This window comes from Rhinolophus sinicus, linkage group LG10 (assembly GCF_036562045.2).
Source record: "Rhinolophus sinicus isolate RSC01 linkage group LG10, ASM3656204v1, whole genome shotgun sequence".
Lineage (NCBI taxonomy): Eukaryota > Metazoa > Chordata > Mammalia > Chiroptera > Rhinolophidae > Rhinolophus > Rhinolophus sinicus.
In genome coordinates, this window is record NC_133759.1 from 34409255 (window position 1) to 34431749 (window position 22495).

General features: G+C 45.8%; 1 protein-coding gene across 4 annotated transcripts in view; it reads left to right on the forward strand.

Moving 5' to 3' along the window:
- EPHB1 (EPH receptor B1) overlaps positions 1-22495 on the forward strand; it is a 420104-nt gene that overhangs the window by 337166 nt on the left and 60443 nt on the right. For 3 of the 4 annotated variants that reach the window (XM_019748047.2, XM_074312877.1, XM_019748067.2), the window contains 3 exons: positions 1218-1326; positions 2185-2249; positions 14644-14766. In XM_019748047.2, the coding sequence (XP_019603606.1) occupies positions 1218-1326; positions 2185-2249; positions 14644-14766 (297 nt within the window). The remainder of the gene's footprint in view (positions 1-1217; positions 1327-2184; positions 2250-14643; positions 14767-22495) is intronic. The other variant, XM_019748058.2, reaches the window with a different exon arrangement.

The window sequence follows — 22495 nt, forward strand, 5'->3', positions numbered from 1 at the left end:
TTAGTGCCAGCTGCCTGGCTCCTGTTGGACTAGAGTTTGCAACCCATTTTGAGTTTATTGTAGGTGAAATTTCTTCAGATTTTGAGGATGTTAAGATGGGGTGGAAAGGTGAGCAGTTTATTCAGATTAGTAATGCTGCTGTATGACAAAAAACGCAGGCTGGCTTCTTTTCCTTCTGTCCCTCTCTTTGCACCTCACTTACCATCTAGATTTATGGGCACTTTGGCATCAAGAGGTACCCAGGATTAAAAGCCCAAAACTCAAAATGATCTGAGCACCGGTCTCTTGGAAATTCTGCTAGACAAATCAAGATGTAACAAATTTCTCCCAAGAAGGCTATTCCTTTTACATTGGCAGTTAAGTTTTGTAAACCCAAGAGGTGCTAGATGTAAGAGAGTTCTGGTAAGTGGCCAAATTCGGGAGTATTAATCTTAACGACTGAGGATCACACACTGGTAGTAATTACACTCGCTGATGTTCATTGAGGCTTTGGGCCCCGATGGCAGCACAGAGGTGAGTCTGCAGGTTGATCAATGATGGGTCATTGAGGCTGGAGGACCTGTGGGAAGGTGACATTGCTTCATGACGTTTTAAATGTATAAAGACATTGTTATGGACTTCTCATGGTGGGTCCTTGCTCTTTTTCTTTTGCCAAACTAATTTTTAGAAAAACATACATGTTACAAAAAGCTCTCAGCAGAGAGAAACTGAAACTTTACCTTCAGTCTTTAAAATTGATGTCTAAAAGTGGGGGGCTACCCCCCCCCCGGGCCTTCAGAAGTCTCTTTCTCACCCACAGGGTTGAAGGCTGATTCCCAAACACTGGGGAGCATAAGAATCACCTGGAGTGTTTGGTAAACATGCAGACACCTGCTCTTTGCCCAGAGGTTCTGATTCAGGGGATCTGAGGAAGGGCCCAGAAATAATCATATTTAACAACTGGGCTCAGGAGATTCTGACGCAGGGCATGGGAACCTCAGTTCAAGAGGTATTGCCAGCAGGGTTGCCAGATAAAGTACAGGACAGCCAGTTAAATTTGAATTTCTCATAAACAATAAATAATGTTTTACTCTTCAGTATATCTCCCATGCAATATTCGGGACACACACACACACACACATACACACATACACAGAATGACTTTGGTATCGTGCGTTGAGTACCAGCTGTATGCAAAGGGTATCTAGGAAGGATTCTAATGCCTCTTTCTCACCTAGATGATTACAAGTCTGAGCTGAGGGAGCAGCTGCCCCTGATTGCTGGCTCGGCGGCGGCTGGCGTTGTGTTTGTCGTGTCCTTGGTGGCTATCTCCATCGTCTGTAGCAGGTAGGCCCTCCACTCCCACCCCAGCCTGCTCTCCTCAGACTAGGAAGCCCCACATTTGGACCCCTTCCTGGTCACACAGACTGGACCAGTCCTGGCCATTCATGGACACACGGCCTGACTCCTGATCATCACTCTGTCTCAATCCACAGGCAGCCAAGAATTCCCCAGATTATTTATTTTCTCTGTGCCTGGGATCAATTCCTCTATAAGAGCTAAGGAAGGCAATGAATAAACAGCACCCATCCTCAAGCCTCATTTTAACCAAGGCGTTAGCCCCCCTCACACATGACAGTGTTTCAGAGTGACAGTGACTAAATTGCATTTGACCCACTGGAGGATCACAGCCTGTGCCACAGCCCATCCTCTGGTTAGAGAGCCAAGATTCTCAGCAGAGGGCACAAGGCAGCTGTGTGTAGGGGAACCAAGGAGGAAAAGAGGAACTCTGAGTTCTGCAGAAGCGCTGGCCCTGAAGGCCTTGTGAATTTTTAATGCTGTTGCTACTGCTTTTGGTGGTTAGCCCAGATTCTGCTGTGCGAAGCCCTGTGCTTGGCCCCTCCCAAGCAGTGCTGCAGTGCAGCCAGAGCCCTAATCGGCATCCTCAAGAGCCTCTAACCCAAGCTCTGAAAGGGGCCCATAGCCCTGCCTGGCCTCTGAAAGACCTTGGCTCGAAAGCAGACCCAGCTGCCCACAGTAGTGGTCAGACTAGAGCACCTGCCACGATAGGAGCTACACCTAAAGTGAGAGTTGCAGTTCCCCATGCCAGGAGATGCCTGGGTAAGCCCCCATCAGGACAGGAGGCCTAGGCAGAGCTCCCTGGAGCAGAAAAGCTGAGACAGCTCCTCTTCCTTGTGTTCATAGGAAACGGGCTTACAGCAAAGAGGCTGTATACAGCGACAAGCTCCAGCATTACAGCACGGGCAGAGGTGAGTAGAAAGCACACACCCATTGCGTGACCCCTGGAGAGCTACTGAGTAGAGCAGGCAAGTGCTTGGAGAGCTCCTTGTAGCCAGACTGGCCAGTCCTGACCTCAGGCCTCCTTTTAGCCCCCAGTGCCCCAGCACCACCTCTCTTTGCAGGTCCCCAGGGAGCCCAGGCTGCCGCCCCATCTGCTGACTGCCCATTGTGGGCACTCATTGGATGCCTGGCAAGTAGATTATCTTCTGCATTGATAAGCCCATATAGGACACAGGAATGCAGGGAAAAGATTGGTTTAGCAAGTCAATGAATCCTGAAATCAGACACAGTGAGAAAAGATGGAGGGTTCCCTATTAACATCTTCTGCCTTATCTTATCCAACCGAGCGGCTGGGGAATGTGTTAACCAAATTCACAGATAAGCCAGAGAACATGAATGTAGGGAATTAAAAAGATAGCAGAGCCCAAGAGGCCAAAGTGTGGGGATATCTCCCAAGTGTTTTCTTTTAAAAAGTACCTTAAAAGTTTTTCTCTCTCATTATCCTACTCCTCTTTCTTTAAAAAATGACATATAATATTTTTATAGCTAAAATTTCCCCTCACCAATGTGCAACGTAAAGTCTTATGTCAGAATTATTCTTTCATCTGTGTAATTACAACATTGCATGGTCTGAAAAGGTCTCTCACTGGGTCACTTGGGCCACCTTCCTGCCTCTAGAAAGCGGTACGCTTAATCCTTGCAGCAGACGTGATCTGTTTCTGAATAACTCCTTTTGAATTCCACGGATGTCCTCAGAAATCTGTCCCAGCACTTTGCGCTGTGCTGTCACAGGCTTCTTCTGTAAGCCTCACCTCAGTTAAATCCCCCTGTTGCAATGTAAGCCCTTTTCTTCCTGTTCACGCAGCAGTGAGCATGGAAAACAGACCTTGTCTACAGACGCACGCTAAGCATGCCTTGAGTGGCCAGTTCTGAGAGTGAAAATGGGCTCAGATGCAAAAGTTCTCATGGCTCAAACTCATCCCTTCTCCACGGTTACATCTCCAAGACATCCACACAGCAGCTTTATCACGAAGGAGCTTATGTTCTAACATGGCCAGTGCTGGCTTGAGCTGTACAAAAGCCACTCTGTAGGTGTGGTCTTGTTCTCTAGGGTCTTTCAATCCAAGGCAAGAACCTGCCGAGGGCTTGTAGAGGACCAAGCCCCTGGCAGCTGGGCTGTTGTCGAAACAGTCATCACTGGGCTGCCTCAGAGGCCCTGAGGCAGCAGAAACTGGGGGTGGGGATTTCGAACAGTGGCCCCTCTCTAAATTCACACACACAGCTTCTAAAACACTCAGAATCCCATTTACCCCACTTTCTGTCCTACTGCAGGCCACTCCAGGCCTCCATTTTAACCAGATGTCACTGGTTTCAGGAGGGAAAACCCTACTACCTTCTTTCTCTGTTCCCACATCCTGCCTCCCTGCCTCACTGGGAAGTCCAATGGTGCTTTCCCTTATGCTAACCTGTGCATTAACCCTTGCAGGCAAGGCCTTAGCTTCCCCAGCTGAACAACAAAGACTTTATTGTATCTATGATTCTCAGGGGAAGGTGCCCCCTCCGGGTGCAGCAGGATTATGAAGGGCTTTCTCCACCTGCCTGCCTCCCGGCCTCTGCCTCAGCATTCTGACATTCCCCCGCTCCCTGCTCTTCACTCTTTGCCACATCGAGGGCCATGGTAAAGTCCACTTCAGATTTGGCTTCCTGAGAACGCTCTGGATGAGACATTTAGAGATGGCCATGTCAGCCTGAAGGCAGAGGACACAAAATTGGGTTCAAAAGGAGGAATACCATTTTGAAGACTAGCCATGGTTAGAATGGGTTGTGCTAGGAGAGAGCTCCCCATTTTAAAGGCATGCAAGCTAAACCTTGTTATTACTCCTTGGGTGGGGTACAGAGGGTTCCCAATCAGTAAGTCAGGTGCAGCTTGGTGACTTGTTGGGGACTTCTACCTGAGATCTGGCCATTCTCCTGCTCTGGAGGGCCCAGCTCTGCTGGGCCACCCTGTGGCACCCACATGCACAGAGGTGCTTCCAAAATGTTCACAGCCCTGTTCTGGGGGACTCTGTCACCTCTAAAGTCAACAGAAACAGGCTTCTCTGGTTCCCAGGTCCACCCAAAACTCAGTCTGCAGTCATAGTAACCTTGCTGCCACTGGTGAGGACAGCTGAGGACAGTGTTGACAGGCTGTGTACTCGCCATCTCTGTGACTCGGACGGACGCAGAGTTCTTTATGGACCAGAGTTCACTCCCTTGGCTGCCTTAGAAGTCTGTCTTCTTTTTAATTCAGTTCACCTTTTATAAACGTCCTTTTCCTCTATTCATAACTGTTCTTTTTTTATCCAGTCCCTGAAACCTGGCTCCAATTTGTACCCAGGTTCTCTAAACTTATAGTCTCACGCATTGAATTGCATTAGTGCATTTTCTCCCGTGGACATCAGTGCCTCTTACTAAAGCTATTACTGTTGGGGAATCACAGCAGGGGGACTGTAGAGCTGGAGGAAGACTCAGCACACACATAATAGAAGAAGAAACAAGGCTCTGATGGGGGACGGGCCTGGTCCCAGATGGGGAAGGGTTAGTAATCATCAATTACAAAACGTCTATTCTGCATCATGCTTTGGGAACTTTATTCTGGTAGCTCCCTTCAACTTTTCTGACCCTGACAACCACTCTCAGAGGTACTCATTAATCTAGAGAGGTTAAATGACTTACCCAGGTCACATGGCTCATAGGTGGCAGAAGTGGACCACATACCACCTAAGTCTGGCTGCAGAGCCCATGCTCTTCCCATATTGCAAAGGCTCAAATTGTCTGGTGGTCAGGAGCAGGTGAGAATGGGCTGAGGACTATTCCCAGGTGTCCTGGTTGGTAGTTTGTTAGTCCCCACCCCACCTCATCCCCCCGGGTCCCACTACAGAAGACAGAAAGTTCAATAAAGCCTAATCTGAAGGTGTGCATGTCATTACACCTGGGGCATCCATGTGCATGCACCTCACTGGGATGTGGATAGCAACCTGGAACTCTGAGGGCTTCCTACTCTGGGAGTGACAGAAAACCTGCAGCAGATGTCACTGGTTTCAGAGGGAAAACCTGCAGCAGTTCTCCAGCCTCACTCATCAGTGCCTCAGCGGACCCTGCCTCGTCCCTGCAGGCAGGACACAGGGCACCAGAGAGACGCTGATGGCCCCTTCCCTCACAGACCTGCCTCCCAAGATGATACAAAAGCTGTAGGAGACATAATGTAAACATTTGCAAGTGGAGAACCTTCTGTAGCCTGCCTGGTGACCAGACGTGGCATATCTGGTCACTTTGAAAGCATTGTGCTCTCTAGGATGCCGGTTTATGTCTGTCTTCTGAGCCTGGAGCACAGTGAACAGACATGTGACATGGAGATTGGGATCTGGGGAGACTAGAGGAAAGGTGGGTTGGGAAGAGAAAGTATGCTGGATGTGGTGTTGGATGCTTGGATGAAGAGCCTGGGAACCTGTGGTTCATGTTCAAGGTGAGTGGGCAGGACTGTGGGTTTCCCATGTCCAGGAAGAGGCAGACAGATGGAGGTTTATGTGGGTCAATTCTCAGAAAGTGCTGGCTGACTGAAAATTGCCTGGACAGGATGACCCAGGTGGGTCAGGTGGGCTTGGGAATCTATCTTAGAAAAGTTCCAGTTGAGTCTGCATTTGGGAAACACTACTAGGTACTGATGGGGCTCAGGGAACTACACACTTGATCGTGGTTGACACCAATCTCATTGATTTCTGAGTTGGATGGAGTGTGTAGGGGTGGGGAGAGAGGAAGACAAAAGTTTGGTAAGGGGTCAGGGGCTTTCAGAAAGCAACCCTAACAAAACCATTTCCATGTTGCAGGCAACCACAGATATAATCACAGAGCTATAATTATTAAGCTTTGAGAAAAGCGAAAATAATGGGGGGTATGTGCCCAAAGACCGTAGACCGGCCAACACACTGATTTTCACACAGGGTAAGAGGGCAGAGCACGGAGGTTGCAGAACAGAGGGGTGAGCTTGGTTCCTGCTAAATATAATACTTGAAGAGACTGAAGCACATGCGTTCTGGGCATTTAAAACTGAATTCAGTGACCATTAGGGACCAACAAAGGATTATTAAGAAAAAATAATGAGGACCTTATCACATTTACTAGGGTTACACATTTAGTAAATTCAAGAGGAATGGCAGAGGCAGTCAATTTCTAATTTCACAAAAATATTTGATTCTCTCCTAAGGAAAAGCGTTGTAAAGTGGGGACAGAGCTTGTCTTCATAGCAGAAAAAAGTGGGTTAGTGACTCTGTCAGCCAGACAGGAAGTTACCAGGTTTATTCTACTCCTTGTCCAATTCAATCTCTTGTTTGTTTGATTGGTGTTTAAATTCATGAGTCAGGTGCAAGCCTAGGATGCTTATCAAGTTTGTAGGTAAGAGTCGGCGAGCATAACTAACACCGTCGAAGACAGAATCAAAATTCAGAACTATCCGTCAGCTTTGAATGCTAATTTGAAATCTGCCAGATGAAATGTAGAGGGATAAATCTAGAATCTAGTGTTTAGGTTAAAACAAAAAGGAAGCAGTACAAAAAAGGAGGAGACCTGACTTGCTATTTGCTTGTGTGGAAAAAAAAAAAAGTAGGTATTTAGTTGACCACATTCTTAATATGAGTGATTTATAGCTGATAAAGAAGCCAAGCACTGTTACTGAGACAGAGTAATACTCCAATTTTGAGCACTGACTGTATTAAGTACTTTACCTGTATTAACTAATTTAATCTTCATAATTATCCCATGAGGTAGGTTTTGCACATGAAGAAACAGAACCTCAAGAGGGGACAAGCCACATGTCCGGAGTCTTAGAATTAGTGATTTGTGAAACCAGTTTTTAAACGCGGGTCTGACTCTGTAGTCCCAATTAAAATTCGAATCAGAGGAAGTGATGCACAGACACACTGTCCTCTGTGCTGGTAAGAACACATCTAAGAGTGGTGTTCTTGGTTCTGGGGACCCCATTTCAGAAAGAACATTGTCAGAAAAGCACCTATCCAGAGGACAGCAGCTGGCCTGTGGAGGGTGTCCAGTCCTAATCTGTTACCTGAGAGACTAGGAAGCACCAGTTTGGTGTTGGAGAAACGCAGGCAGGGACCTAGAGGTCATCATCAAGCATGACACCATTATGGTAAAGGGAAGGAGATGTCGTGCTGCATGAGGTTAAATGGAACCATCAAGGGAAAGATCCAAGGAGGCAGACTTGCTGCAATATAACAACTTCCCCCCCAACCCCAAACTGGAGCTGTCCAACACAGAGGCCGGCTGCTTTGTGCGGAGGTGAGCTCTCTGTTCTTAGAAGCGTTCAAGCAGAGACAGTTGTCAGTTAAAGATGTAGAACAAATTCTGTTTTAGGAGGGAGCTTCAACTAGATTAGACCTAGAAAAAACATCTAGCTCCAAGTTTCTACCCCCAGCTTTCTTGACTCTGGGTGGTATGTGTGTTTTAGAACTATCGAGGCTACAACATCTAGCCCTCTGAAAATCACCTTACGCACGAGAGTAAAGGTCAGGTGTACCCCCTAAGGGAGGGAGACAGACTGGAAATTTTGGCTGCCTCTTCTTGATGTAACGGGAGCATTTGTAACTGAGCATAAGTAAATGAGGGCCTTGGGGGAGAGGAGGAAAGGCCCCCTGGTATAAGAAGGTGGCTGAGTTTTCAGTGGGTGCTTATTAAAAGGCAAATAAATTTAATGAGCTCGATTCACCCATGTGTCTGCTGCTGGCTCTAAGCCAGAGTCTCTAGAAACCACGTTCACTCTTTTAGTCTTGAGCTCATTGGCTGTGGCTGTCAGGTTCCCAGAATGATTTTCATGGCCCAGAACCAGTGGACTTTGCCTGAAAGGACCTGCCTGACCTGGTCATTGATACCTAAGAAGCAGGGAGATGTTAAACCCTTTTCCTGAAATTCCTTCCTCAGTAGCAACTAGACTGTGGTGGTTCGCTTTCCTCCTGGAGACACATATTAGGCAATAACCGTGGGGTAAAGAACTAAGCTTGAGAATGTGGTGAAACCCCCAAACAGAAGGTGGAAGGAAGAGCACCGTCAGATCCTCAGAATGCTTTTCTGTTCAGGCTTGTTGCCCACCCTGGGGCTCTCCTCTTGGATTCTTTCCCAAGTCCTGGCTGGACACCCAGGACCTCTGCTCTTTCTTGGAGAAAGACAACCACCCATTGTCTTGGTCTCAGGCCTCAGAAGCAGGTGGAACAAAATGTTTCTAGTGCCCATCACCCTTTCTGGTATGTTCATTCCAAGACGGCTCCATCTTCAGCCTTTCCCATCAGCAGCTTCAGCAACCACCCATGTACCTCCCAAATCTAGAACTCCACATCCAGTCTTCCAGCTCTGTTTCAATTCTGAGTTTTCTGACTTTGAGTCTTTACCTATTTTATGTGCACCTTCAAAATCTAAAACCACACGTACCAAGTCCCCTGACCATAGGGTTTCTTTTCCAAAGTCCATTACCTGGTTCATAGTACCACTTCATTCTAGAAGTCCTGACATTGCTTTGAATTCTTCTTGTCCCTCCTTATTTCTCTACTTTTAATTACTCACCAAATTCCTTTGAAATTTCTCTTGCTTCATTTTCTGTTCTCACCATGGAATACTGTTATCTTCCACCTTAATTATTGCAACAACCTCATAGTTGTTTGCTCAGCCTCCAGCCCCTTCCCCACAACAGTGCATGTGAATGCTGCAGCCAGCCAGCAAAATGAACTCCCCAGTGCCTTGCTCTCCGTACACCCCTTCCCTGCTGGTGGAACAGTTGTTAGCTGAGTGTCTGATGGAATCAATCCTAACGCCTTTGTTTGGTAATCAGGGCACTCTCATGCTAGTACATCAGCACTGTTCCACTTCACACCCCCTTTCTCTCCACATTCAAGCGGGTCACACTCTCCTCACTCATGAAATGGTGGGCCTCTCCCTGAGCTGCGCCTCATGACAAGCTTCTCCCTCTCCAATGCATGACCATGTGACTTGTCCTTTTAGGATTCTGACCTTGAAGACTGGCATTCATACATCTCTGCCTTCTCTGGTTTCTGTAGCACTTACAGCTTGTTTCCAGGTGTGGGCTCCTGCGTCTAGCCTCTTCAGCATCGTACCCCAGTTATTTCATGTCTTAATTGCCTGAAGAAGTTCATGAACTTTATTTTTCCTGTAGCTCCCACAGTCCCTGGAACAGTGCTATTTGGGTGTCCAGTCAGTGCTGAGAAAAATGAGGAGTGATCAATGTATTGAGGCAGAGGGTAGGATGAAATCCCTTCCAGGGACTGAATTGCATATGCTCCCCTTTCTAAACTGCTTCCCTTTTGTGCTTAGATATCTGGATCAAATTAAAATTTAAATGAGTCACACAGATGACAAAGTCTGCCTTGGGTCCACAGTGGGGACCAAGGAAACACACTTGCCTCTTTTTCATGGCTCCATGAAACCGGCTGGGACACAAGATATCAGTGGCTGAGAACAGCCCAACTGACTCTCTTTTCTGGAACCATCCTGTGGGACTCTAAGAATCTCACCAGCTGGAAGGCATCAGGCTCTTCTTGGCACCCTCGAAGCCTCCTGGACAGTCGTGCTTTCCATGGACCTACTCAGCGCCCATGATGCTGACTTTGTATAATACTTTCTGAATGCACAAGAGGGCTGAAGAAGAGCATTCAGTCGTCTCCCTCAGCTTGTAATCCCTAAATGTCACCTACTGTTTGGAACCGGCCCTTTCCCAGCCCACTTCTGCTCTTACCTGAGAACCCGGCACTTGTAAGCTTGTAAACTGACCTTTTAGATACACTCCACACATCTGCCAACATCCCCAGAATCTGTTGCAGCCTCTTCACTTTTGACAGCCCCCCGATTCTGACAATGGCCCGGAGTTCCTTTTGCCTCAGTGACTGCTCTGTGACATGCTGGAAGGCTCTGAATTGTGGCTAAGTCATTTCTTCCCCAACTTAATATATTTAAAGCCTTGGTTCATGTTTAAGATTTAGCAAATCCTGTAGGACTATGATCCTTTAAAGCTTTAGGCAGTCTAGGCTATGACCCAGCCATAGCATAAATGGGTTTTGAGGTCAAAGAACAAAGATCTATAAATTAGATCTTTAATACAAATTAATAAACTAGAAAATCACAAACTAGAAAAAAATGTTTCTCTCAAGGCACTAGCAATCAGAAGTTTAGATCCATACATACCATTTTTGTGCCAAAGACATGTAACCTATGTTAAAAAGAATTGGAAACTGTTAAATATTATAAACATATAATATTAATAATAATGGGAGGCATTGTGCAGAGCGTTGTGAAATACCTTACATTATTGAGCTATATTGCATTTAATATTATTACTGCCACTAATAATATTTCCCCAACACTCGCAGTCTGAGAACATTTTCTGAGCCCTGTCTCCAAATGTTTGGCTCTGCCCGAGTCGGCAGCTGACTTGAATTCCTTGTTCACTGTCTGGTGATTCATTGCACTAAATACCATTTTCCTGATAATTAAAAACTGCTCACTGGCAAGTGGGAGCAGGAACAGGCTGATGCAGGATTTATGCAGAAACACAAAATGAGCCGAAAGATAAATGGCCTGTTCTGCCTAGCTAAAGGCATTCTTTTTTCTCATCATCTTTTGGGACTTGAGAAAGGCTAGCTGTAATGCGGGAGAGAAGTCTGGAGAGATGTGTCATTCGGAGATGAGGTGATGCAGTGGGAGCCATTGTGTGCACGTGCTCAGCCAAATCACTCTTCTGGTTTAGGGCAGACGGATCACTTCCCCCAGCCAGAGAAGGCAGGCCAGGACCATTTCCTAGGTCAGCCCGATCAGACCCTAGCAGAAGAAAACACCCAGCTTAAGCTATTTACTTGACTTTTTATTTCCATTTTCTTTCCTCAATGTAACAACAGTATCCTCAATTTCAGGGAAAACAAGTGATTCCTACCGTTGCATAGAGGCCAGACATTCTAATTAACATTGCATCACCACTCCGAGGCTCCTTGCAGCCTTTACAGCTTCTTGTGAAAGGCTTCAGTGACAATCAAAATCCCTGGCCCCAGAAGAGCAGCTGTGACATCGCATGGTGTGCATGCATGCACATGTACACACACACACAGACACACACACACACATACACACACACACACAGACACACACTCCATAATTCTACAAGCCAGCAAGGTAGCAAACCTTTCTTCGTGAGTAAACTGCACCTGTCATTACAGTATGAACTTTCTCCCATTTAGGCGCATTTAGTTGCCCATTACTAGCCTAAAAGAATCCTGGCAGTATCATGAGATGAGCCATTCCCTTCTGGGAAGAGCTGCTTCCCCTAACTGATGGGGGCCAATATCTGTAAACCTCATTAACTCAGAATCCTTTCTCATTCATCCTGATATATGTCGTTACTTGCAAACCATTCATTAAAGCACATTCTAGATTGTTTAATTAGTTTCCACGAAAGAGATCCTGTAGGACAATTTAGCATACATCGTTTAAAAGCCCTGGATCTAAAATAACAGTGTAGTTATTTTTAAAGTAACTGATGTAACCCTAAGCGGCTGACATCCCCCACTGCCCACCCCACCTCGCTTCCCCTCCTTACCCCTTCAAACACTTCCTAGAACAATTTACTAACAGTTATCATGAGTATATGAATTTGTGAGCCCTCTCTGTACATCAGGCACTGTACTAGGTATGTCATTCGCAATATGTTCTTTAATATTACCACCAGCCTGGGAGGGAGGTGTTCTTGCCTCCACTGGCAGAGGAGCAAATTGTTAAGAGATGCGTGTGGACTTGCTGCATTGTGCTGGGCTCCTCTGAGGCTTTGAGGTTCTGATTTCACCTCTGGGCTCTCAACCTCCTCTCATCTCAGCACAGACTTTGGGAAAAGTCACAGGTTGTTGACACTGACTGCTGTCTCTTTTGCATTTCAAATGGGTGTGTTGTTGCCTCATCTCTCACCCTCGCCCCTCGAGTGCACACTGGCCAACTTTTACCTGTAGCATCTGCATTTTTTTCTTAATTTATTTAGGTAACATTCGTTAGTAACATCATATAAATTTCAGGTGTCAAGCATTATAATTTCATATCTATATACCCTATGACACGCTCACCATCCCAAATCTAGTTTCCCTCATTACCATATACTTGACCTACCTTTACCCAATTTACATAAATGCTCTCTCTGGCCATGGAGCTTCCTGCCCACCTGTGCAGCAGACTGTGTGGCCCCCACTCAACGACTGGTGGGAATCGTGTGGTAATACACAGCTCCCTCCCTGCTAGGGTGGGCCAACTCTGAAGCTTTTGGTGGCTTACCTTGGCTCTCAGAGCTGCCCCAGGGGGGCTTTAGCCTGCTTCAGTTACCCATGGCGGCAAGTGGCTTGAGAGCACCCTTTCATAGGCTGCCTTCCTTTTCCCATCTTACTTCCCCACTCACCTACAGGGACTTCTTGGGATCACCTCCCAGATAAGCCATTTGCTTTCAAAACCTTGTCTCAAGGTTTGCTTCTGAGGTGGCTGATCTGGCTTTGTTAGACACTTTCAGCCTGTTTTCAATCCTCCTTGCTCTTCACTTGTTCTCCAATGAGAAAGAGACGAAAGCCCCTCTCTATTTTCCCCCTTTATCCACTGTTATTAAAGTAGAATCAATTTCTCTCTCTCTCTCTCTCTCTCTCTCTCTCTCTCTCTCTCTCTCTCTCTCTCTCTCCTCCCACCCTCACCTTCCACCCCCCAGGATTAGAACATTCTATTTGTTGTGTCTACATTTCACTCAGTAGATTCCAAAATCAGTGATATCATCCCCAGCTTTCCAAGGTACATTCTAGGATGGTGTTGCCCACCCTAAAGCAGGCTGTCTAGCATGCTAGGTGTGATTATATTTAATGACTGGGGATAACCCATATTCCAGAAAAGGCAGTTCCTCTGGGCAGGGCACCTGGCTCTCTTTGGCTTTAGAGAAACATCCCTTTCAATTCTTTGCTGTATTTTCTTTCTCCCTTTGGATTGTACTCTGGCACTGTCAGTCCTTGCCTGAATTGGTGACCAAGCCAAAATTAATCTAGGAGAGCTGTAGAGCCACCTGAAGTTTTTTGGATGAAAAATGTCAACACTAGACCATGTGTGCAGGGCTGGGCATCATCCAAGGATAAGCTGGATTGAGGGTGCAGTGCTGAGAGGGCGGAGCTCAGGGAAGCTGAGGTCCAGTCTCAGCCTTTGTCCCCAGCTGCGGGCACACAGCACTTATGTTTCTCCAGACCTGCCTGCCCTGCTAATCTGGTTCTTCCATGAACCAGACAGCAGCAGTGGGCAAGGAAAATGACGCCCCTTCTCAAGGACGGGATGCTAGACTGTGTTGTTTAGCTTTCGACGCCTACCTCCCCACCACACCACCACCATGAAAACAATTTCTATGCTTTGCCTAGTAACACATCTAACATGTTGAAAAATTACATTGTGAATGAATCCATTTGTTTCCTGGGTTCCATTTCCTTTTTGGTCCCCTGTCCTCCACTTTTTGAATCTATTTTTTCTGCAATGACAATTCTCTGTTTTGTCCCCTTGCACACCTATTTATCTTGCTACTGTAAACATCAGTGACAAAGTCTATATTCCTTTATGTATTTCACATTCACCATTTTATTCGTTTTTCATACTTCAGTGTGTCTGAAGTCATGGGGATTCAATTACCATTTTTCTTTCATTCCACCTCATTTTTCTACATAGACTTTGCTCTTTTCTCTGTCAGTATTTTCTGTGTTTTTCTCTTCACATTCTCTCTACTGGTATACTGTCTTGGTATTTCCATCTTGAGGTTTTTCTAATAGCAAATTCTTTTTTTTTTTCCCTTCTAAATCCATCCTCATCCCTCTTCCAGCCCTGGACACAACCGTCAGTAATAACCTTAACAGTGGCCTCTACTCAGGAAAGTTGTCAAGTTGATAAATATTGATATCTACCCTACCATTTTACCACCACTTTTCCGCTAATGCATTTGGTTGGCATCAATCAGCTTCTGTGCCTTCTGTGAGTGCCCAGTGTGGGAACTGGTCCCGATCTGTCACTTATAAGTAATCTGCTCCACATTTCATCAAGAGCTCAAATACAGAAGAGAATATGGAGGAGAAGTAGAGGACAGAGGACCAGGCGAGCATGGCCCAGAGGGAAGGGAGATGGGAGGCCTAGCAAGGCACGGAGAGGCAGCCTGTTGTACAGGAGAGATTCCTCCAGTCAAACCCTTACTGCTGGGGACAGCAACCTATGCTTGATCGCCACCATATCCTCTTTGGGATGTTAACCCTGCTTATCTCCTCCAATAAGGCTCCCCAGGGATGAAGATCTACATTGACCCCTTCACTTATGAGGACCCCAATGAAGCTGTCCGGGAGTTTGCCAAGGAGATTGATGTATCTTTTGTGAAAATCGAAGAGGTCATCGGAGCAGGTATGGCTCTCCCCTCCCCTCATTTCTGTTCTCTTGGTGTCCGAACATCTTCTTCCCACCATTCTAGGTGTTCTCTGCCATCTTTCTCCCTAGAAGATGAGACCAAAACATCTATAATGTGCATCTAGGGATCTTTTGGGGACCTTGATCATGGTGGCCATGTTTGGTGTTGCAGAAAAGTCAGCTGTGGTTTTAAAAGATTCAGAAATAGCTCTGGAAATGGACCACCAAATTCAGATAAGGAAAAAGATATAGGGAACCAGTTGAGAAGACTTTAAAAGAAATATAAATTTTTAGAAGCTTGACTTAGTCTCCCACTCACTGACAATGATATCTCCATGGCTTTGGGCCAAGATTTTCCCCCATACTTTTAGTTACCCTTTTCCTACATACATGTATTTGGAGGCAGATCATGGTGAACTGAAGGAGAACCATTGTTTCCAGAAGAAAACCCACCCATAACCATATTTTCTATAAAAGATCTATGATATGGATAGTAACACAAGACAAATTTCACTCCCAAGAAACATGTGTGCTCTCATCCATCTTACTGCCCAGCAGAGAACTGACTGCCTGACTAACTCTTCTAACTCTAACTTCCTAACTCTCAGGAAATCCTACCGAAAGGCTGATCTAGAATTTTCATTTTTCTCTGATGGATCAGTAGTTGAGTCAATTTGGCAATGGACCCAGGCTTATTAATGTAGATGAGTAAAATACCTCCAAATATTATTACTTTGTAAGTAATCTCTTTACTGCCTTCTCTCTGCATCTTTTGGATCCTCTCAAAAGATGCATTTGTTTCGTGTCCTCTTTTCTACTTTTATATTCTTCTAAAACATTCTTTGTCTTTTCTTCTTCTTTAATTCTTTTAGCCATTGTTTAAGCTCTCTTCACTCATAAGCTGCAGTCTTTGTAGCTCCTGAGTCTAGAAATGTTTTATTCATATATTCGGAGAGTCATGGAGTTGTCTCTTCCAATAATATTTTAACTCAATAAAATATATTTAGTCAAAGTCTTACAGACAGCCACTTCATATATTATCTTTAGGGGGAAAGTCACCATTCTTCCATTCACTCCCTCTCTTAATGCACTGAGGGGTCAAAAAGCCATCTGTGAAATTGGAAGTCACATTTGAAAGCTTGACCCATTAGGCCACCATTTTCATGCTCTGGTTTCCCTCTTAAGGAGCTCAACCTCATGGCATCACTGCGGTGGGTGCTGGGATGCTCGCTGTCAGGACACACCACTCTCCTCCCACCGGCCCCTCAGGAGTTCCAGCCAGCTGGCCGTGATCTGATCCACATGAGTCTCTACATATTTCCCATTGACTTTCATTAAATATGTTACTGAACCACGACTTTTACTTCTGTGCAGATAATTTTTTCTTCCTTAGATGCTGACATATTTAAGGATCTTGCCTTGGAAGGCTGAATACCAGATAGATTGGATTACTCTCAGGGGCTCAGATTTCTCCAGTAAACTTGGGAAGGCGAGCTTTCAGTCCTGCGCCCTGTTTCCCCACATTATTAATTGTTGTTATGTCATGTGGTAATGGTGTTAGTGATTTTAATGTTATTATTTATGTCATGTGCTTAGAGTGATGGGTCCTGGCCTGCATTTCATTCCAGAGAACACACATAAGCGCCCTCCCACCTTTGCAAGGGAAGGAGGAACGAGCCTTCTCACTTATGATCCTGCCAGGCAGTTACAATTGGGGTGAGCTCACCGACTGCTGGGTGCCTATAAAAGGACAGTCAATGGCCCTGTGCCATCCTTCTATTTTTGTGTAGCTTTTGCTGATGTTTGTGCATTCTACTCAGAGAAGCCCAGTCCTCTCTGTGGCTCACATGGTACTGGGAAAGGATGGATGCATTGAGCAATTCATAAGATGCCCAGCAGCTTGAGATAAAGACCTCTGCCTGGTTGCTGCTGACTACCCATCTCCTTGAGATTAAGAACTCCCAGAGCTAATGCCTGTGGATAGTGATTCACTATGTGTAACTCGATGCCCCTTTTACAGAAGAGATTCTTGGCTGGAATCAATCTTTCTCCATTCTCCAGTTCTTGTTCTCCTCTGTCCCCACTCTTCTCCCACACCCTACCTCACTGAGACTGACTTCACTTCATGGTAAAAGAGCTGGTGTGAAGGTCAAGTTAACACAAATAATTTTGTAAGGTAAGATTTATACAGTGTAACTGACGATATTTCTCTTAACCACCTGCCACCTGGCAGATTGAGAGCAGGGAGCAAAAACTGAGCACAATCGTCACAAAACATGGCAAGAAGAATCAGAAGTCCTCTGTGCTTCCTTCACTTGTTTCTTCATCAAGTTTTTCTGAACACTTCCTGTATGCTAGACGTGGCATTCCAGAGATGAACAAACCACTCTTCCACGACCAGGTCTGATAGTCTTAGTGGCAAACAGGCCAATAACGTGTTCCTTATTTTACACCATCCACCACACAGGTGTGTTGGGCCAACATAGAGCGGTGCTCAGCATCTGGGTGGAGAGGAGGGGATGGTCAGGAAGACTTCCCAAGGGAGATAACCTTTGGCCTGAGCTTTCCAGGATGAAAACTAGCAGAAAAAGTAAGTTTTTGTGAAACTCATGAGCTAATAAGACAGAAGAGGAAGATGTAATGATTTAAGGAGAAAGAGTAATATGACCTTCCAGCAGTGGTGCTGCAGCCAGCTTACACTACCTCTCAAGAGCCAATTGTGTGCATTTCTTTCCATCCTATGTTTAGTGACAGCATATTGGTAACTTGACATCAGCTATGGTAGGAGTATTTATACCATGGGAACTGGTAAATGTTACAAGTGTTTCCTTATTTCTTTGTGTTTGGGAGAGCTGGTAATTGAACACTTACCCACACATTTCCAGACTGTGCAAGGTTATGTCAAAGACGTTGCAGAGGAATCGGCCTATGCCTGCTGAGTATAGGGCCAGAGGAGAGGGTCGTGTTTGTTGCAGGAGGGATTAAGTTCAAAGCTCACAATCCTCATTCATTAAACATTGATTCTGTGCCTGCGACTATACTGGATGCTGGAAAATACACTCCATGCCAGCAATCTTGTCCTGCATGGGTTATTGTTTAACATAGACACACAGTGCCACTCCACAAGAGGAAGGTAGGTGATTGAGAGCTAAGATGAGGTGCTTGGACAACACATGCTTGGAGGTGGGAAAAGGAGAGGCTTGGTGTCAGAGGAGGACCCCTGGAAGAGGGACCTGCGAGGCCCCTGAGGATGGAGAGGCTTTGCGTGGGCTGACTCTCTGTGCAGCACATACTGAGAACGAGGAGGAGAGAAGGCTGCTGGGGAGGGATTTTTCTGAGGGTAAGTATCGATTATTAAGGCTGCAGAATCAAGTTGATTTCCAGAGATCCAGAGGCGGAGGGATAGATTTTATCAATAGAAAATGGTGAATCCCTGTAGGTTTCTGAGCAGGGTAGGTGATAGAAATGAAGTGGGAGACAAAACTGATAGATGCTGTGTTTGGAGTGGACTAGGAGGGGTGACTGGGGAAGGGTGGCTATGACTTCTGAAGCATGCAGACCCGTGGTGGGGCTTTACCTAGAAATGTAGAGAGGCTTTGTGGGGGCAGATGCTGGGATCCAAGGTGGTAAGAAAGGCTTCACTGAAGTAACTAAACTGATCGAAACCAGATTGCATCCAAACATGGTGAATGGAACAACTAGTGGGCTTGGTGACTGGAGTTGATGGGGAGACATGGCGTGGAGAAATTCCATGGCCAGAAACGAGGGGCACAAGATTAAACATCTTAAAGGGAGAGGAAAGCTACCCAGGTCCCAGAGTGTGAGTAGCAGTGGTTATGCAGGTGAGCAAAAGCCAATAGAGTAAAAGCTAGAAACTATGAGGCAGATGAATGGCATCAACTGCCTCAGTTTCTTCTACAATTGTGGAAGATGTTGAACAAAGGAATAAAAAAATAACTATGAGCCAAGTGTGATCCCATCAAGAAGTCTGAACTATCATTATTCATTGATAATTCTGTTATTATTTGTTTAATGCCCATGTTTCATCATCAGCTCACAGTTGTACGGGGGAAAGAGGACGTGAGTGTCCTTTTTTGTCCTCTGCCTAGCCTAGTGTGTAGCCCTCAGATGCTCAGTTAAATATTAGTTGCATATAATTGAATGAAAGTAGATCCTTGGGGAAAACATAACAAGAATGAGAACTGGGTTGAGCTTGGGAGAATGGGGAGAGGCGGAGAGAGATCACGAGTGCTCTGAAAGTGACCCAGTGGAGTGAACGGAGGCCAACCCTTCCTCTTCTCTCTGAAGATAGTGAAAATAATTGGAGTATCTTTAGAGAGGGCAGCAGACTATCTGGTGTCTTTGGAGAATATCATCTCTTTGTAACCATGAGTCTGACTAATAACAATCATGGCATAGGTCAATTCCAATGCATTGGATAATTCTGATCTGTTTGATCAGTAGACTTGCCCAGAGCTCAACCAGGGCTGCCATGTATGATTGGGCCCCTATGGCATGAATGGCTCTCCTGGATTATGCAGTGTGTACCCTGTATAACTATGCAGCAGCCCTGAGTGTGATTGTCAAGCGCATGAAAATGTAGGTAGAGGTGTCACGAGAAGCTATCATCTAGGGGAAGACATGCCAATTGTATTTCAGTTAATAAACACAACTTCATCTGACTCCAGCAGCTGCTGATTCAGCATTTCCACAGATGGCTTACTATAAGCAAGAAGGAGGCTTGAAGTGAGAAGGCTGGGTACAGAGAGTTGGGAGAGGGAATTTGTGATGTGTATGAATGGGAATGGGACCAGCCAGGCCCATGCCTTCCCTCTTTGAAGGGGAGGATGGGTTTTTTTGAGGATAATTTGGTAGAAAGGCCACCTGCCAGCCTGACTTTCCAGGACTCATTCCTAGAGTGAGGGTGGGTAGCATGAGGATAGCCTCCTATTGGGTAACAGTGACAGCAGGAAGTTTCTAGAAGAGGAAAGCAAATAGGTGTCTTCAGTACTTATAATTAATATAATTGGCATGCATTGAACACTCATTGGATGTGTGTGTAAACTAGTGAGGAAATCAACGTTTAGAGGATCGCTTGCTGAAGGTCGTGCTGCCAGTTGAGTTAATGATAGCATGAGAATTGAAACCCAGGCATGGCTGATCTGGTTCTGGTGAATGTAACCCCCATACTATCTGCCACTTTGGTTATTGTTCTGGAAAAGAGCAGCTAAGTACACCAGGACATTGCTTCTGGTGATAAATTCTATCCAGTAGTTTGGTGTGCCCAAGCCTCTTCGCTTGGAATAAGGACCCTGTCCTAGAATTTAGTATCTGGTGTGCTTCAAAGGCTGTCTCACGTTCCCTGGGGACAGTATGTTCGTCCTAGAGTCCCCTGGTACCATGAGCTAGTCTTCCTCTTCTACTAATATGATCAGTTATCTGCCTTAAGAAGGACAAAAATGAGGACCCAGGTATTTAGCATTTTTAATTCTATGCGTTTGCTTATGTTAGGAAAATAATAAGTGATATATAGATATGACGTTGCCTAATGACTACTAAAAGCTAGAAGATAAAAAAGAGTTTGCTGTCACCATCTAGGTGTTAGGTATTATGGACAGTGTGGCTGTTCCATCTCATCTGCCAACTCCCGCGGCCTGGTAATGGGGGCCAGGGGGCCCCTGCTGAAAAGGAGGAATGTGGTAGTGATCAGTTAGTAATGTCTGCTCTGGGGGCAGGGTCTGGTTTTACTATCGCTGCTTCAGCCATAACCTACTTACTTGCCTTGCACAGGCTCCTGTGATAAAACTTGCTGGAAATCATACTTTAAAACCTAGTTTCAATTTATTCTTTAAAAGTCCCTTTTCTGGTGGAAGCTTGAATTAGTAACTAGAAGCACTGCTTTCCTTTTTCCCCCCAAGGCAGTTTGTGACTTCAAAATGCTGCTAAAAAAAAAAAAAGAGTGTAAGTGTGTGTAGATTCCTGCTGCACACAGCCAATAGCCACTGCCTGAAATACCTGCTGGCAGGTTGGATGTTTCATTTTCAAAAATTGAAAATTCTTTCCTCCTGACTTTATACTTAATAGTTGAGGCATTTAATGCTGCTGCACCATTTTTTCTCTCTTCCTCATTTTGCTAAGGAAGGTAGGGCAGGGGAACTGGCAAGGAGCTGAAACTTGCAGGCAATCATTTCAGCCGCTGCCTGGGAGGACAATCACAGGAACTGGCTAAATGACCCTCAGCTCATAGCCTTGAGGGCAGTTGTTCTCAGACTTGAGCCAGGCATCAGAATCACCTGGAGGCATGTGACAACCCAAGTCACACAACCTCACCCACTGAGCTTCTGATCCAGGAGGTCTGAGTGGGGCTCGAGAACCTGCATTTTTCTAACAAGGTCCCAGGGGCTGCTGCTGCTGCTGGGCAGAAGCCACAGTTTAAGAACCCCTGCTGAGTGCCACTGGCCATCAAACTGTCCTGCAGCTAGAGCTGGGTCCTAGCCATGGGGAGGTTTTGCTGTAAGAGAGCCTCCAAGGTCAGCTGCAAAGACGCATGCCAATCAAAGTCAAGCTAGACCAAAATTAGGCTAGCTGCAATTCCTGTCAGTAAAGGATCGGCACAGAAAGAATGAAGCACACCCACTACCCCGTCATTCTTATAAACATCTGTTTGAAATATAATGTCAATGCTTGATTGGTTGGAAATATTTTTTAGGTATTATGAATTTTTATTGAAGAAATGAAAAATGTATGTCATGATGGAGAGCTCCTGTAAAAGGAAGCTCTTTACAGTTCACGTGGCAAATCTAAGCACCACAGACCTCAAGTCCTGGCCCTAAATATGGGAAAGGTGTCAATAAAGCAAAATAGTTTCCTGAGAATAGTACAAGAACCTGAGATCAAAGATTATACGTGACGGCAGTTTCTTAGGTTGTAAGCACTAGAAGGTCTTGATTTTCTGTTTGTTACTAAATCACGACAATATCCCTATTGACCCCCACCCACTCCCTATGAGGCTAGGGAGACACGAGAGGGCCAGAGTCCCCAGAGTTTAGCACCATAGGCTTCCCTGGGGACAACCTCCAAGCCCAGATACATGAGCAGGACGTCCCCACTCTCCCTGGCAGAAAGCCCTGCTGTGCCTTAGATCAACTTCCATCAGGTCCCACGAGGCTGCCAAAACCTACTTTCCTCCCTTTTCTCTTTCAGTACCCTCCCCTACTCCCTACCCACGTGTGTCTCCAACAGTTTAGTTTGCAAAAAGTGCTTTCTCACAAACTCCACACCCTGTTAGGAAGGGCCACCAGTCCATCATTGATTTCTTATTGTACAGAGCTGAGAAAGCCGAGACTGGAGAAGTAATGTGCCCAAAGTTGGGTGGTGGGCTTGGCAGAGACGTGAACGTCTTCCTCTACTCCTGGCCAGAGTTTTCCCCAACTGCACTCGGGGGCACTTAATTACAGGGTGGAGCATAGCCTCTGAGTGAAGACTGTGGATTAAGTGACTTCATTTGCGGTTGGTGCTTTGAAAACCTCTGGGCTTGGAGAACATGAAGTTGTTTCTTTGCCAAGCAGGAAAGGAGCTATTTTTACAGACTCACCATCATTTAAGCCACTGCTTTCCAGTGACTGCAGAGCAGATTTCTGAGAGCAGTAACACGGCGCTACTGCCGTGACTGACTACAAAGCCCATCTCTTTCTACCCAAGGAGAGCATCTTTTTAAAGACTTTAT